Below are 17,502 nucleotides of genomic sequence, written 5' to 3'. Positions count from 1 at the left end.
AACACTTACCATTTGACAGCTACCGTGCTAGGTGCTGAAACAGTCCCTGACTTCAAGGGGCTTTGTTTGGATTAGAGAAGGAAAGAATATGGGCATAACAAATAAAATAAAATATATACAAAATAATTTCCAGAGAGATAGTACTAGCAAACCAGTGGGGAATTAGCACTTAAATTAATCTCTGAAGGAAATTAGGGATTCTAAGAGGCATAGGAGAAAGTGCATTTCAATTAAGGAAATAGAATATGTTCAATGGAGAATAAAAAACTTAACTGTTGAGCTTGAACATAAAATAGGTGAAGGAGGAAAATATGGAGTAAGACCAAAAAGGTAACGAGATTTCTAAGAACTTTAAATGCCAAAGAGAGGAGTTTAAATTTTATTCTTTTCATTTATTATAATCAATAAAATGTAAAGTGAGCACTGTATTCTTTTTTTGTTTGTGGGGCAATGAGGGTTAAGTGACTTTCCCAGGGTCACACAGCTAGTAAATGTCAAGTGTATGGGGCTGGATTGGAACTCAGGTCCTCCTGAATCCAGGGCCAGTACTTTATTTACTGTATTACCTACCTGCCCCCACCATAACTGTTTGGTCCAGATCCATGATAAAGATTGCCATATTGTTATAGGAAATGGAAGTAATTATGTTAGTATTCCCTGAGAGAATGTGGCATAACAAAGTTTAAATCTCTCTATTAGATTAGTATTGTATAGAGTTTTGACTTATTTTCTTTTTAAATATCACCTGACAATTGGGCATCTTAGAGAATTATTTTTTTTTAAGTTCAATAGACATCATACTAGAGTAGCAAACATTTTGTGCATACAAACATTCCTGTTTATATGCTGTTGTTCCATCACTTTTCAGTCATGTCATGTCATTGTGACCCCAACTGGGGTTTTCTTGGCAAAGATACTGGAATGGTTTGCCATTTCCTTCTCCAGATCATTTTACAGATGAGGAAAATGAAGCAAACCGTGTTAATTGATTTGCCCAGTGTTGTTCAGCTAGGAAGTATCTGAAGCCAGATCTGAACTCAGAAAAATGAGTCTTCCTGACTCTAGGCCTGGTATTTTATCCACTGCACCACCTAGATGCCTTTCCTGTTTATTTGGAAGTAAAAATCAATTTAAATCAGTCCCCAAAACAAACACATTGGTTATAATTTGTAATTTAATATACCATGACAGAATGACTCTGTGGAACATTCTGACTTTTTTGTTCAATAATTGATCAGCATGATTGGTCTGCCTTTTGGTGAAACTGCAACAAGTGATACGTGAGAACTTCTAAACAGTCCCCACTCTCATACCTTCTGTTCATAGTTGGAAGGAAAATTGTCAGAAAAATATTGAACTTTATAAGTCAAAATAACAGTAATTGCATTTTGTTAAAAATAACCAGGAAAAACAATATTTTTTTCCCTTTGGCATCAATCACCTCTTAGCTGAATGTAAACTACCTGAAGTTTCTTCTTCTTCCTCAGATTCCTCCTCTGCATCTTCATCTTCCTCCTCCTCATCTTCACTGTCTTTTCTATCCCCGCCTTTTTCCTCTTCCTCATAGTACTCTTCTGACTTCTCCTGACCATCCTCTTCAAGTTTCTTCATTGCCTCCTTTTCCATGCTTGCAGTCAGATTCATCATGGCGAGGTCTGGAAGGCTTCCCTCTGGGTTCGCCAGTCTGTTGGCAGAGAATGGCCAAGTCAACAGAGGAAATGGTACAATGAGCGATGTGAATGTGGGGGCAAGCAAAATGAATTTAAAACCAAAGCAAAAATTAATGCATGTATAAATGCCTTTCAACTGATGAATGTTAACCTCTTTTTTTTTTAAAGCAAACTGAATTAGGTTGAGTTAGTTTTTCTAACTCAGGTTCTCATGATTGGTCAGTAATGAGTGCTATCAACACCTAAACTTGACATTTTTCCCACAGGGAAAAATGGTCAGAGTTTAGGATGTAGAAGCATGAAATGGCATCATGTAAGAGCAAGCATTTCATGGCTTCACAGGGGGACTTACTCATTTTGGTGGATTGGTAATTTTTTCTTGATGCTGCTCAAAGTAATTGAAATAGAAAGAAAAAAAAGGAGATGAGAACAGAAGGGTTAAAGGAATGTCAGAGATTACATATCATGCTACACAACATCCACTAGTGCATTCCCGTATGCCATCTGCAGTAGCCTTCTAATGCCAAATGCATTCCAGAGTGGCATTAATGACATGCATTTACTAATAACTCTATACTATACACAGATGGACGGTGGAGGACAGCATTATAAAGAAGGATGTATAAACTCCCAAGAGGCATTATCATAGCATGCTCTTTAGTAAAGCAGCAAACTGTCTGACATGAATCATACCATTCACATTTCAAATAAGTTTTCATCTTTTTAAACGAAGTGCGCTTTTAGTCAACTTTTGTCTAAACTCACTTCACTCTATCGTCACTTAAAGCATTACACAGAGGAAGCCAAATGCTTTTAGCCTTAAGAAGTCTTTAATGTGTGCAGTTCTGGGATTTGGTGATTTAACATCTTAGTTTGGATAGCAGTAAGAAGGAATGTGTGAAAACTCTATGCATGAGTGAGAACGGGTATTGAGGGATGATAAATTTAATGCTTCTGGTCAATAAATCAGTATCATAGGACTCAGATGCAGAAAGGACCACAAAGGTGATCTATTTCAACCCCCCTCATCTTACAAATCAAGAAATAGAGGGTCGGTGATATTAAGTGACTTATTTAAGGTCATACTTCTCTGCCTCTGTTTCCTCATTTTTAAAATAAGAAGTTTGGACAAGTAGATCTTTAAGGTAACTTTCAGCTTTAAATCCTGTAGTCCCACTAAAAAAACTATCAGAATCAGCCTATCTCCAGACAGAATTGCTAATTCTTGAAAAAAACCTACCCAAAGCATAACACTGGGTCAAGGGAGCAAGAATGTAGGAAAAAAACACAAAACAATGAAGACTAGGCTAAAAAATTACATTCTCTTGACACTGGTGGGGGAATTTATGATGACCACTTCCTATTGGTCATTTTGCTTTTGTCATATGTATGTGTGTCTATCTGCATGTTTTTGCCTTCAGAAAATGCATCTAACATCAAGATATATGACCACATTCTACCATACCAGTGTTCTTTCAATAATCTAGATAATGTCTTTTTTCAAAAGTTAAATCAGCATGCTCTATAGACTTGTGGTATTTATTTGTTCTTCTAATAGTTCTAGTCACATGAACTACACCAGCACAGCATTTGCTTTCTTAAGTTAGAAGCTATTTCTTTCAGTAACAATAAAGGATTCACTAGTCCATAATACTGAAAGGTAGTATATCTAGGGTATTATTCAAGGGAGTCAGCATTGTATAATAGAAAGAATACTGGCCCTGGAGTCAGAGGAGCTGGGTTCCAATTATGTCTCTGGCCTGTTACTCATTGTATATGTGATCTTCGACAACTCAATCTTGTTGGGTTTAATATGTGTATATTTACTATATACACATATGCACTTATGTATATATAATCTATATGATACAATATGACATACAATATTGAACAAAATGATAATACTAATCTTGAAGAAAGTTCCTATATTCTCTTCCTTTTTGTACTTAACACTTGTTTAACAAAGCCCATTTCTAAAAATTATTTCCAGAAAAGTTGTGAAAGTATTTGAAAGCATTACTGAAACACACAGTGCCTGCCTTACTTTTGTTGTTCAGTTATTTTTCAGTTGTGTCTGACACTGTCACCTCATTTGGGGTTTTCTTGGCAAAGATACTGGAATAGTTTGCCATTATCTTCTCCACATTTTACAGATGAGGAAACTGAGGCAAACAGAATTAAGTGACTTGCCCAAGGTCACATATGTAGTAAATGTCTGAAGACAAATTCTACCTCAGGAAAATGAGTCTTTCTGACTCCAGGCCCAGCCCTCTATCCACTGTACCACCCAGGTGCCCTAAGTTTTCCCCTCTGTGTAATAAAATTCATTCCATGGATGAATGACTTATATATTCACCCAAATCTGTTGCCCCATCTCTATATGACTGTGTGTAATTTTAACGAAAGGTATGTACATAGAGACAAAAAGGTCAATTATATATCTCAGAATTATAACTGATTAATAATTTTTTAAATTAACAATAGAAAACAACGAACATCTTTATCTTGTGTCCAGCCAAGGCTAAGTATCTTAATTAAACTTTCATAAATATTTATGAATCTATTAAAGGTATTTTAATATTTCAATTACTGAAAAGAACACAGAAATCTAAGTAAAAATTGATTGCCTCTTGTTGCTTATGTGTCTATATTGGGGTTCTTATGCATTTTAAGTGTAGGGGAGGTACCTTGCTGTACCAAACCTTGGACAATGGTTAATCTAATCAATTGTCGTCTAAGCAGAGGTAGGCCCTGTCAATTATACAGATGCAGATTCAAAATATCAGTGGAACTTCCTTCTTCAGCCTTTTTACAATGTGGACTATTTTGGATCATATACACAATACCAAAATATACTCATAAAAGAACAAAAATAGATGATTCTTTTTCACACTGTGAGGTGGAAACATTTCAAAGCCTTATAGAGAATGAGAAGTTTCATTGAAATATGAAGAAAAGTGGAATTTGGGATTCCTTTTTCTGACCTTACAAACTCAGTATTACCATCTTGGACATCCTAAGAAAATTGGCAATGACATAAGTACAACTATATTTTTCGAGAGCCCACATACTGTACCTGTAGTCTATCTTTTCCCCACAGTAAATTCTTCTCTTCTTTTCCCCGTGTTTTATTTTACATTGCTTATAATAGTGAGGCCATATATTTATTAGTTAAGATCTTTAACATGCTTCTGACTACCTCTTTCTTAAATGTTATGCTTTTTATATGCCTACTATTCTTTTGCGAATGGAAAATCCAATATTGCATAAGCACATCCACAAATACAAAGATTTCATTATGATGTGGAGCAGCATTTCTGTGAAGTAGGAGGAATATAACTATGCTGGGGCATCTGTGGCTATCATTCCAGTAGGAGATGCCTGGGTATGTAGTACAAAATTTCTATGTAAGGTGATGGGAGAGATCAACAATATTTAGAAATAGTCAAAGGGATGTCATTCTGTCTTAGCATTTGATTTGGATCTCCTAACATCCTCATATCAAAATGTCCATTTAATAAAATGAAAATCCTACCAGAGTATCACCTCATTAATCTAGGCCAACATATTTTTGGACTGGTGGATCATTCAAACCGAAGCTTGGTTGAACTTACCTTTGAACATGCTAGAAAGAAAGAGTTTGCCAAGTATATTAAAACTGTAAACAAGATTTCAAGTGGAATGCTTAAAGTAACTAAGACAATAACCTCTTCCCAAGGACATCTACAAGATCCATTTTCATTTTATTGGTAAGCTAAGTATAAATAATAAAAAACAATTCCCTTAAGCAATCCTACTAGAGTATTTTGTTAAGCCAGTTCTGCTTAGTTAATGCATGTATTGGGAAGAAATTAGAAAAAAAAATACTTCCCTTTAAATATTTAAGTTTGTATTTTCATTGATTCAAATGCACTGTTTCCCATGGCATTTGCAACTCTTTGTACAGTGGAAAGAATATAAGCGCTGGAGATTCAGATGACCTGAGTTCAAATCTCACCTCTACAAGGTACCAACTGGGTGACTTTGGGCAAGCCACTTAATTTCATTTGACCTCAGTTTTCTCATCTGTTATATAATAAGATTGGACTAAAAAGCCTTTAAGTCCCTTTCAGCTTTAGGGCAATGCTCCTGTGACTCTATCCCCAAACTGTAGAATCGTGATATAGCATCTTGAGTTAATACCCTGATTATTAAGTACCATTCAATTCAACAATGTATTAAATGTCCACCGTGTGCAAAGCACTGTTGTGAGTGTTTGAGATAAAAGTATGAAATAAGACATAGTTTTTGTCAAGAAGAATTTGATCTACCTTTGATGTACAATTGATGTGTTGTTGTGTAACAGGTACACATCTTATCTGATTTAGAACTACATTTCCCATGCGACTAAAGGACAACTCTCCCACTATGATAAGGGGAAATAAGACATGTCTACAGATAATGATGATAAGGAATACCATGGTTAGTAGGAAAGTTCCCAAAGTGTTAACGGGAAATCTTAGGAGATAAAGATCACTTTCAGCAGGTTAGCTGGGGAAAACTCCATACTGGATATGGGTGATTGAGTTAGTTCTTGAAAGAAAGGAAGGATTTCAACAGGTAGAGATGGGATGTGATTCATTCTAGTCATGGGAGTGAATGAAGGTGTAAAATATGGGAGAGGCTAGGATGAACATGTGGGATAGTCAGGAGTCTACTCTGGCTAGATGTAGAGTGCATTAAGGGAAACAGTGTAACAAGAAGCTGGGAAAAGTAGGTTGGATCAACATTAAGGCTGTTCTTTAATATCAGGATAAGCAAGCAACTGGAGGTTTTTGAGTAGAAGAAGGATATAATCACAGGATGACAAACCTAGCACTAGAGCTTCAAAATTAGAATCAGGAAGACTAGTTTGATGACTAGCAAAATAGTTCTACAACCTTTTAAATACTTAAATACTTGGCCCTGTGGAGTTTTCTCTTTAGCATGTTAAACATCCCCATTTTTTAAAACTGATCTTCATATAACATGCCATTAAAAAGTGTTTTGAAAATATTAAAGAACCATGGAATTATGAATTCTTAACATTAATCTCATCATGCTTGCTGATTTTGCTTAGTGTGGGATTTTTTTAAAAATCAGCATTAACATAGAACCCTGAAAGGACCTCCTCCGATTTTGGGTAAATGGGCTTGAGACAAATCTGAAACAACTATTATAAGGCCTATTGAATAGTACAAAGTCAATAAAGGGGTTCTGCAAGAAATTTTTTCTAAAAGGGTTATTTTTATCCTATACTATGCCTCCTGGACCTGCTCCTGGAACAACTAGTAAGTGCATTAGGGGCCACACAGTCTAGGGGAATGAGATTTCCAGAGTCACTGAAAGTCTTACATTAAAGTCTAGTGACTTTCTCTACACAGGCCTAAAAACCCTAAGTGTGGTCTTTCTCTCTCCAATGGAGATGACAAATTGTTAAATTTGAAATAAATAAAATAATAAATAATAAATAAAATAAAATAATCAGTTAAATTTTTTTTTGAATCATATGTGACAAAAAATAGGTGATATATTTTGCAAACTGGCTATTATAGCTCTCTAGACAATTAGGTTTTATGTCCTATTTTTATGGAACTTACTACTTAAAATCAATCCAAAGATTTATGCTTAGCCAAATGGTATAACATATCAGCTTACTAGCTAAGAACTCAAGGAAGCTTCATATCTGGTGTTCTTGCATTTGTTAATCAAATGCAAATAAAATAATAAAACCATTTACAGTGAAATAGATGGGTAAAATGAAAATGGACTGGGAACTGGGATACACAATATTCATTCTAAGCTCTGTCACTAATTAGTTAACTGTGTGAACTTGATTTCCTTAATAAAATTTGGGGATTGGACTAAGGTCTTTTCCAACTTTGAAATTTTTACAAAGAAACTATACTCATATATTTATGAAATTTATTTCTGTTGTTTACTCATTCAGTTTTGTCCAACTCTTCATGATTTTATGGATGCCAATGCTGTACATGGGATTTACTTGGCAAAGATTATAGAATGGTTTGCCATTTCTTTTTCTACTGGAATAAGATAAATAGAGATTAACTGAGGGTCACACAGCTAGTAAGTGTCTGAGGATAGATTTGAACATAGATCTTCCTGACTCCAGGCCCAGTGTTTGATCCATTGAGACACCCAGCTGTTTCTGGGTATTTCTGTCCAGTATGCTAATCTTTGAAGTAGCTTTTAATTCCATTATTAACATGGAAGTAATACAATATTTTAAATCTTGGAGCATTGATATGCATGAGCTAAATCTTCTTTTATGGCATCAACTAATACCTATTCTTTTATGGAATTTGGGTGGATTTGTCAACTCTTCCACTACATTATAAAATCAGGAATCTTAAAAAATAGAGATGCTGTCTTATTAGATATTGTACACTCACAATACCTAACACCATGACTTCTACCCAGTAGATGTTCAATAAAAATTCACTGACTAAATTAAAACCTGATGCTCCTTACTCCAAGCATATTATAATTATTTCCTCAAATAGGTTAGTGAAAGTTTTCATCCCAGAGAGATACTAATGTTTTGGGAAGTAAAGATATCTTAAATTTAAAAAAACTGATATTTCTACAATCCTGTTTTAGTCATATATTTCTGATGTCCTTATGCAAATGGGAAGATTAAAAATAGACCTTTGAAGTACATGATTATATCAAGAGAACTTGCTAAATGGTGAAATGGTTTCAAATTGAAAAGAGGACTAAGTAATGACCAAATTAAAAATCTCCAAATTCATATGGCAGAGAAAATAACAAATGAACTAATGCTAAATAATACATCCATGAAAATACCTTAATAATATACAGAGGAATTGTTTTTTTTAACTTAAGTAAGGAAGAGAACAAATCAAGACACAGTATTTAGAAAAGGAAAAGAAACATTGAAGTACCCACCTATTTATTATTAGATATACACGACCATTGACTTTGGCATGGCTACAAGGTGAGATACGGAAGCACAAGAATACATGCGATGGCAATGGGAAACAAGTTAAGAGAGAAAGAGGAAATCATTAAACAGGAATGAATGAAGGATTGTCTTACAGAGCCAAATACATAGAAAGATAGATTATTATGAATAATATCACTATGGAACCTCCAGTTCTGAAAGTCTCTCTATTGTGGAGTGCAAACAATGTTGGCAGCAAAATACAGGAGCAATCCAGAGATCTAAGATAGAGCTAAAGCAAAAATGTGTAAGAAACAAAAGGCCTAATTTTTATTCACATCTCTTTATTTTTGCCTACCCCCAGTCATACTTTATTAAAGTTCTCCAGAGTTCAACTGCTATCATGTATTTGTGAATGAAAATAAAACTTGTAAAATTATCCATTCCTTCCTCTGGACCCAAAATACTACTAAATAAACATACTCAGGCATACATCTAAAGTTTCTCAATTTATATTAAAAATAAAAAAGCTGTGGGTGTCTCTTTCTCTGTTTTTATTTATGTGGACCACCCAATGTTAAAATGAATGACAACAATTTCATACAAACAGATAGGTAGATAGATATAGATGGATAGATACGTATCTAGATAATCTGGATAAATATGTAGTCATCAGTTTCAGATAGATAAACAGATGATAGATAGATAGATAGATAGATAGATAGATAGATAGATAGATAGATAGATACCTATCATATACATCTTTAAAAATTACAGCATCTTGGCTAAGTCAGTGAAATGTAGACATGTCTAATTCTAGGAGATGTATGTAGGTATTTGTGTATATGTTTATATGTATGTATATATGTAGGCATGCATGTATCTGTATTCTGCTTTATACAGCAGCAGATGTGACTATTCACAAAAATAGGAATTTTATACATTTTAATATATGTATATATACTTATGTATATAGATACATTATATGTATGTATATATACATACATATATATATATATCATATACAAGATAGCAAGTAGGTAGCTGGATTTAAAAATAGCAAATAGCTGTGGAGAAATTAGCATAATTCAAGCTTTAAAAAAAGCCCATTCTTGTTAATTACTCTTATTGTATTCCATGAAGGTAGTAAAAAAAAATCATAGAAGTTATTAAAACCAAACTCTCAAATTTCTTTCCTTCTCTGCATCATTAACATTTTTAAAAATGTGTTTTTTGGCAGGAAACTTTGGGGAAAAAAGATGTAGAGTTGTAAAACAAAAGACAAGCCTTAAATGCTTTCAGGGGCATTTAGGTAGTACAGTGAATAGAAAACTGAGCTTGGAGTTGGGAAGATCTGAGTTCAAATATGGCCTTAGGCACTTAATAGCTGTGTGACCCCAGGCAAGTCAAAATTTGATTTGGCTCAGTTTCCTCATCTGTAAAATGGGGATGAAATAGCACCTACTGAGGATCAAATGAGATAATAATTGTAAAGCCCTAAGTACACTGCCTGACACATAGTGTTAGTCATTATTCTTCTTCTAATTAATTATGCAAAGGCAGTTTTCAATAGATAGGTCTTTGCTATGCAATAACGATTAGAAATGGGAGAGCTATTAAGCTGCCCAAGTAGTGGATTTTTACACTTATTTATGATGTTAAAACGCTAGTCTTGTTATTAATAATACTACCTCCATCTCCTCCCCTTTAAGTCCTGGAAGGACATTTTTCTAAGAACAGAAATGAACATCCCTCCTGACAATGGTCTACTCACTACCTCAGGTAACCCTTGCTAATTTCTCACTTTAATGTTTCCATGATCAAGAGATTTTTAAGCCAGAGCTTAGGTTTGTCAGAGCTTTGATGAGGACAATAACGGGTTTCTATTTTCACATGAAAAAGTGAATATTTGGATCATCTTTCCTCATGGTCATGCAATAGGTGTTGAGGGGATCAACCCAGGAAGCAGAGAAAGCAGCAGTAGAGTCTTGACAGGATCAGAGGCTTTGAAGGCAGCCGTCCAAATTGTATAATCGAACTCACACTGTGCACACAGGAACTACTGCTGTGATCACTTCAAGAAAGAAGCCTGAATGGAAATAAGAGACTTTCCACATGCTTTATGGGCCCTAAGAATTAGCATCACTGCTGGACCATGGATTTTGTAGGTCAGTGCACAACTTGCTGCATGGTCATGGATTTGAGTTCTGCTTTTGTGGGTGGCATACATCTGTGTTCTGTTTTGCAAAGGAAGAGGCAGGACACATGACTAAAATAACCATCTCCAGAATCATCTCTCCTGTGCTTAAATAAGTGCTCTTAAAAGACAAATAGGGAAGGAAGGGAAGCAAAAACAATTTAGGGGAAAAAAGACATTCAGGAATTTATCAACAACTACCAGCCTTTCACCAAAATCTACTTGTATGCTGTCCAAGAGACCCATCTTGACTATTTTAATGTAACCCCCATATCTAAAAGTGAGGTGATGTCTCCCCAGTTCATATAACATCTTACACAATTAGAACTACCCCGATGCCATGCTAGAATTACAAGTACTTCGATCTTGCATTGTCAGGAAATATCAAATGCAAATAAACATTAGAAAAATTATAATAAACCCTTTATATGTGGAATGTGGCCAATTAAAAATCTAAGTATGACTTCTTGCTGTCAGCCAGTATGATTCTGAATTATTTGTCCCTGGGATGCCAACTTTAATTGAGGAGGTACTTTTGATTTTTCCAATAACATATAAATACTGATTTGGTAGTAACTGCATTGAGATTCCAGACTGCTTTCTAGGAATAGTCACCAACTATGCATGTCCTTCTACTGGGGTTCCCCATGAGTTTCAGAGATGGGCAGGTATTGCTGGCACATGGCCTGGAGACTCACCAGTAAGGCTTCAAGATCAATAAGTTGATTCTGATAGATTGGTTGGAGAATCCTGGACTACTTAGTTGGAGTGTGCCCAGGGAAAGAAAAACTAATTCAATTCCTATCAGCAAAATGTTTAAAAATAAAGTCATATTCTTTTATAATGTGTGCTGGGGTTTATACTACTACTCTCTAATAGGAAACATATCTCTCTTAAGTATACATAAAACAGTAGTTGTCTATGCAGCTCTTTTCAGTATTATCTAGTGAAAGTGACCTCTCTTACTGGCACCAAGTTAATTGATATTCAGTTCAGGAGAGGTAGGTCAGTTGAACATTGATTTAATTTTTTCTTCCTTTCTTTGACAGAGCTGGCAGGTATGCGAGATCTAAGGTTTAGGCTAACTATGGAATCAGAAGCTTAACAAATCATCTTCCTTTAAGGTGAGCCTTTGGAAGGACAACTAGCCATTTCATTTGTTTACCTGTAGATGGTGTTGTCCTCTTTGCTGGGTATAGACTTTAGGTCTGTGAGTTCCAGGAAGCGGTCATGGAAATAATGAAGGTGTAATATACACACCAGCAAGAAGGAAGTTGGGATAAATATGCGAGTAAATAGCTCGGTGATGGTAAACTTCTTCAAACCAAGATCTTCTAGCCTGGAAAAGAAAGCCAGGATCCCACTTAGTCATTGAGAATCTATTCTGCTGACCTTTTCAGAGTTTTTATACACATAAACATGAATATATGTTCATAAATTTGTGACTGTGCCTTTCAATATATAACTTATGCATTATATTTTGAAATATCTGGGGAAAGGATACAGAAAATATTTCTGTTAAATCCTCCTACTTCCATTTATCAACCCTCTTAGATATGACAGGGAGGAGGTACAGTAAATCAATATGACAAGTAGTGTCATTTCTTAATATTCAACTTTGGAAAGACTCTTCTAGTTACTAATTACCATATTGGTTTTACTCTATGCATCTCTCTCTGATTCTCTTCACCACAACTATGTGTGTGCACACACATATACATATATATACACATACACACATATACACATATATACTCACTTCTAGTGAAGAAAAGTTCATTTAAGATTAGCCACCTATACATATTTTCAAAAACACTGATCTCTAAGCAACTTCTAGAATCTTATAGACATGTCAGAGAAGTATCAGTGAGATATATCATGAACCCCCATTGGGCTATGGAGGCTGAGTTTTATCCAGTGCTCCCTAAACTTAGGTGAGACTTTCTTCTATGCATTTGGTTTTGTTTTGTTTTGTTTTGTTTTTAATTTTTGCAGGGCAATGAGGGTTAAGTGACTTGCCCAGGGTCACACAGCTAGTTAAGTGTCAAGTGTCTGAGGCTGGATTTGAACTTGGGTACTCCGGGTACTCCTGAATCCAAGGCCAGTGCTTTATCCACTATGCCACCTAGCTGCCCCTCTTCTATGCATTTGTAAAAAAAATTCTTCTCTTCAGGCTATATATTAAAGAATAAGGCCATTATTCTTCAGTAGGAAAAATTCTTGGGGAAAGATATAAATGAGGAAATTTTCCATGTGTAAATGAGACTGGTTTAGGTAATATTTTGCCAAGTAATATTAAAACAAAATCATTCATGTTTCTAGTTCCAAAGATTAGAGCAAAAATTTCATCAAAATTTCGCATTTTTAATACAAACATTTAAAAATGCTTTTACATGATGTAGCTAGATCTTGATCTCATTCACTACTCTTATAACCCAAAGAAAACTAAACATACTTACTTTTTTTGATTCAATCCTGTCATATTCTCCCATAGACCTGGGAAATTTTCAAACTGATATGTGTATATGAATATAAGCACCAGCATAGTATAAATAACTACTGACATCCAAAAATATTTTAGTATCTTCCTCCACCATTCATAGTGGACCTGGGAATGAGACATTGCAAAATAAAAAAGAAATGCTATAGGATGATTGATGTACTAAATCTGTTTAACTAATGTAGAAAGCTGGATTTATAGACATTTGGGGGAAATATAGCATTAGGTTATCAATTCTGTTTACAATATGTATAGACATTGTGTGTGTGTGTGTGTGTGTGTGTGTGTGTGTAAAGGAATCATATCTCTTTCCATCTGTATGCATGTGGTTCCAAAACACTGAGACATGGGATTAATATGGCTTTATCATAAAACTGTTGATTTTTTTGGAGAAATCAAATAAATTTTGAAGAAATTAAAAATTATGGCTAATTTCAACTGAAATGTAGTCAGCTCTTATTTGTCTGCATTTTGATTAACTTTCTTGTGGATCAGCTGCATTAGTATTTTGATACTACACTGGATCCTGTCTTAGTTGCCTTCCTCTTTACACTACCATGGGAAAAGCACTAACTGGAGTTAGAAGACAGTTCCCAAACTTACTACCTCTATCACTTTTAGCAAGTCACTTAATCCTCCTAAACTTCATTTTTCTCATTTGCAAAATAAGAGGGTCAAATTTGGTGGACTCTAAGGTCCTTTCTTTCTCTAAGTCTATGACCTTATTAGATTACAGATTCATTTGAAGTATTGTTTTTTCAAAGCTCTGTATAAGTTTAATGAAAATAAGCTTTTTCACTAATGCTTTCACTAATATAATGATCCAATATGATACCAATGCAATGACGTTTTGCTTTCTCCACACAGGACCTGGACCTTTGATTTTATTGGTATAGAAAGCTCCCATATAAGGAAATTCTATCTGCTAGTGGAGTATCTTTTCTGAGCACTAGAGCACTGAAAGTTTGCCTAGAATCATATAGCCAATATTTACCACAGGCAAGAGTTGAACCCAGTTCTTCAATTGCTTTGAATTAAGCTCTCTGTATGCTAGGACAGATTTTTTTTTCTTTTTAAAATTTATTTCAATTGTTGCTTCTGGTCTTAGAGAAACCTGAGTCCAAAATGTTTCTCTGAAACTTACAGCTTTGTGACCATAGGCAAATCACCTAGCCTCTGAGCCTTATTTTTCCTCACTTACAAAACTGGATTAATAATTGGTGTTATAATCAGCTCTTCAGGTTATTGGGAAGCTCAAATGAGATACTTTATAAAGGGCTTTGCAAATTTTAAAGGCTCAAATGTCAGGTACTATTGGTTGGCACAGAAGCCAGAGAATGCAACCTGGTTTTAGTAAGCAAAACATAATAATTACCAAACAAAACATATATTTGTGAAAATATCATATCTGGGATCCAAAATCCAAACATAAATTCCCCAGAGGAAGCACTTAATACTTCAGAATATTTGTGGTATTAGAGTAAACTCTAAATTACATAGACAACTTTCTTAAAAATAAAAACCAATTTTAAATAATTATTAAATATTACATAATTTGCTTCAGTTCTTTTTTCACAACATGGATCCTGGCTCTCTTTGTCTTAGTAAATGTTCTTTGAAAGTTACAAACGCTGAAAAATTTGTCACCCTGTGGCTAACCTGGTGACAAGATTCTCTGAACTTAGCTCAGTTAATCTTCTGATACAGATACTTAGTCCATCACCCTGCTGTATGCAAAGCTTTTTAGCTTAGTAGAATATGTAAAAGCTTCTGCTCTGCTCACATAGTCTCTACAAGCCCATTATCCTGTCCATGCCCTAATGAAGATTTGGAGGAGGAGAAACTTTATGAACATTCATTTTTTAAAATCCAAATACTCCCATATCCTAATTTTGAAGAACTGAATCAACTCAAAGCAATAGTTTCAAATCATAGGGCTTGTTAGAAGTGTTCTCTATCATCTGCCTCTCTACTCTTAACTCAATCCATCTATTCTAGAGATTGAAGTAACATGACAATTCTTCAAATGATCCTCTTAGACTCTATATGAAGTACACAGTATGGTTTGCCTTTTACATACCTGATACAAGGCCACACAAAACAGGAAGAGCACCATATAGATGATTTTGTACATTACAATTGTACCCTCAAAGCTGACAAAGAAGAACATTCCTCCACAAACATAAATCCAATATTTAATGAACATGGCCATCACCAAATTTCCCATGACTTTCATAATGTCCTGGTCATCATCTTCTTCATCATGGTCTTCTTCTTTCTTGCTTTCCTGCTTTTTTATCTTGCCTTTATCTTCTTCCTTTTCCTTGGCTTCTCCTTCCACTTGTATGTCTTGCAGTTCATCATCTTCCAAAATAGAAAACTTATATTAGTGCTCTTAGCTTATGGTCTGACTATAATTATACTTGAACAAAATTCAATTTAATGATGTTCTGGGACCCTTTACCTATTTTCCAAAGTTCAACACTTGGGTCATAGTCAATTTAAGCACCTGTGATTAAATATGTGATTTTGATAATCTAATTGATGTTGTATAGCAGAGTAAGAAGACAAGTTTGAATCCTGTCTGTTACAATTACTACCTGTGTGACTTTGATCAAGCCAATTTAATCTCTATGGGCCTTAGTTTCCCCATTTCTAAAATAATGGAGGTGGACAAGGAGATCTCTGATGTTCCTTCTAGCTCTATATCCTATAATTTTAGTTGAACAATTGGCTGATTCATGAATAAAACAATATCACACCAATTTATTGTACCATTTTCACTGCTTGATGAAATAAAAATATCTAATCTGAGAAATCTGTAGAAACATAAATAATATTCACCTGTAAGACAGAAGGTGAACATATGAGGATTTTATTGTTGTTGTTGTTGTCCTTATCAATTGTGTCCGACTCTTCATGACCCTATTTGTGATTTTCTTGGCAAAGATCCTGGATTTATTTGCCATTTTACAGATGAGGAAACTGAGGCAAATGAGATTAAATGACTTGCCCGGAGTCACACAGCTAGTAAGTGTCTGAGGCTAGATATGAACTCAGGAATATGTCTTCCTGATGCCAGGCCTGACATTCTATCCACTGTACTCTAGTTGGTGTTGATGTTGAAAAAAAAAAGCTTCCATTACTGGAGCTAAAAGGAAAACTCTAATAATGATCAGTCTTTCCCCAGGAAAGAATAATTATTTTTAAAACAAAAGATTAATTAGCCTGTTATTTACATGTACAACCAGCTAATATTTCTTATAAAAGATTAAATATTTCCTCTTACCCATCAAAAGGAACTCAACTCCTATGATCAGAGAAGGTAGAAAATATTATTCCATTTCTTCTCTTGTACTAAGGCTGATTTAAAACCAGAGGGTTAGCCAGTGATGATGGGTCTAGTACAGAATATCCTCTTGGTTCTTTAACGCATAACTGATTCCACATTATAAATCCCTATTCTAAATAATTAACAGACAATTATGTACTAATTATGCATGTAGCACTGTAGCTAATGTTGGGCATATGACATGGACAATAACATACCCTTTCAGTTTACCCTCTATTCTGCATAGGACACTTTACACAATTTACCTTTTTCCTCATCTTCCTGGCTTCCAATTTTGACCTCAGATAAAAGAGCTTCCTTTAATTGAAGTGCTTTTTGCTCTGTGAGGTGCTGTCTTAGTAGCAGCCAGAAAGTAATGGTGAAAAGAATCTGAAAGCATAAAGCAAACTCATTAACCAATTAATATGTAACTAATATTTCAACAAACATGGGCTATTCTTTTTTTTTTTTGGTGGTGAAATGGGGGTTAAGTGACTTGCCCAGGATCACACAGCTAGTAAGTGTCAAGTGTCTGAGGCTGAATTTGAACTCAGGTCTTCCTGAATCCAAGGCCAGTGCTTTATCCACTGTGCCACCCAGCTGCCCTGCTAAACATGGGTTATACTTAAAACTCACTCCTAAGGTGGGGAAAAAGGCAAATAGAGTATGCCATGTGAGGGGAAGTCAATTAACCATTTTATTTCATCAGGAAGATGTTTGCATTTTGTTTCCCTTTCATAAAAATGCCGGCATACACTTACTATGTGCCAGTAATGGACTCTGTGTTGTAAGAGACCCTGAAGAAGAATGATGATGATGCATTCTCTGTGCAGTGACTGCACATTCTAAATTGCTTCCATC

The 17,502-nt window shown here is 34.9% G+C and overlaps 1 protein-coding gene across 1 annotated transcript in view; it reads right to left on the bottom strand.

Annotated features, from left to right (window-relative positions):
- PIEZO2 (piezo type mechanosensitive ion channel component 2) overlaps nucleotides 1-17,502 on the bottom strand; it is a 563,847-nt gene that overhangs the window by 103,511 nt on the left and 442,834 nt on the right. Inside the window, 7 exon segments of the mRNA XM_043975076.1 lie at nucleotides 1,464-1,684; nucleotides 2,023-2,055; nucleotides 8,619-8,660; nucleotides 11,976-12,149; nucleotides 13,270-13,418; nucleotides 15,391-15,674; nucleotides 16,908-17,031. Coding sequence (XP_043831011.1) covers nucleotides 1,464-1,684; nucleotides 2,023-2,055; nucleotides 8,619-8,660; nucleotides 11,976-12,149; nucleotides 13,270-13,418; nucleotides 15,391-15,674; nucleotides 16,908-17,031 — 1,027 coding nt within the window.

The sequence above is a fragment of the Dromiciops gliroides genome, chromosome 1 (genome assembly GCF_019393635.1).
Source record: "Dromiciops gliroides isolate mDroGli1 chromosome 1, mDroGli1.pri, whole genome shotgun sequence".
Taxonomy (NCBI): Eukaryota; Metazoa; Chordata; class Mammalia; order Microbiotheria; family Microbiotheriidae; genus Dromiciops; species Dromiciops gliroides.
The sequence above is the reverse complement of the archived record's forward strand: the minus strand, read 5'-3'. Positions and strand labels throughout refer to the sequence as shown.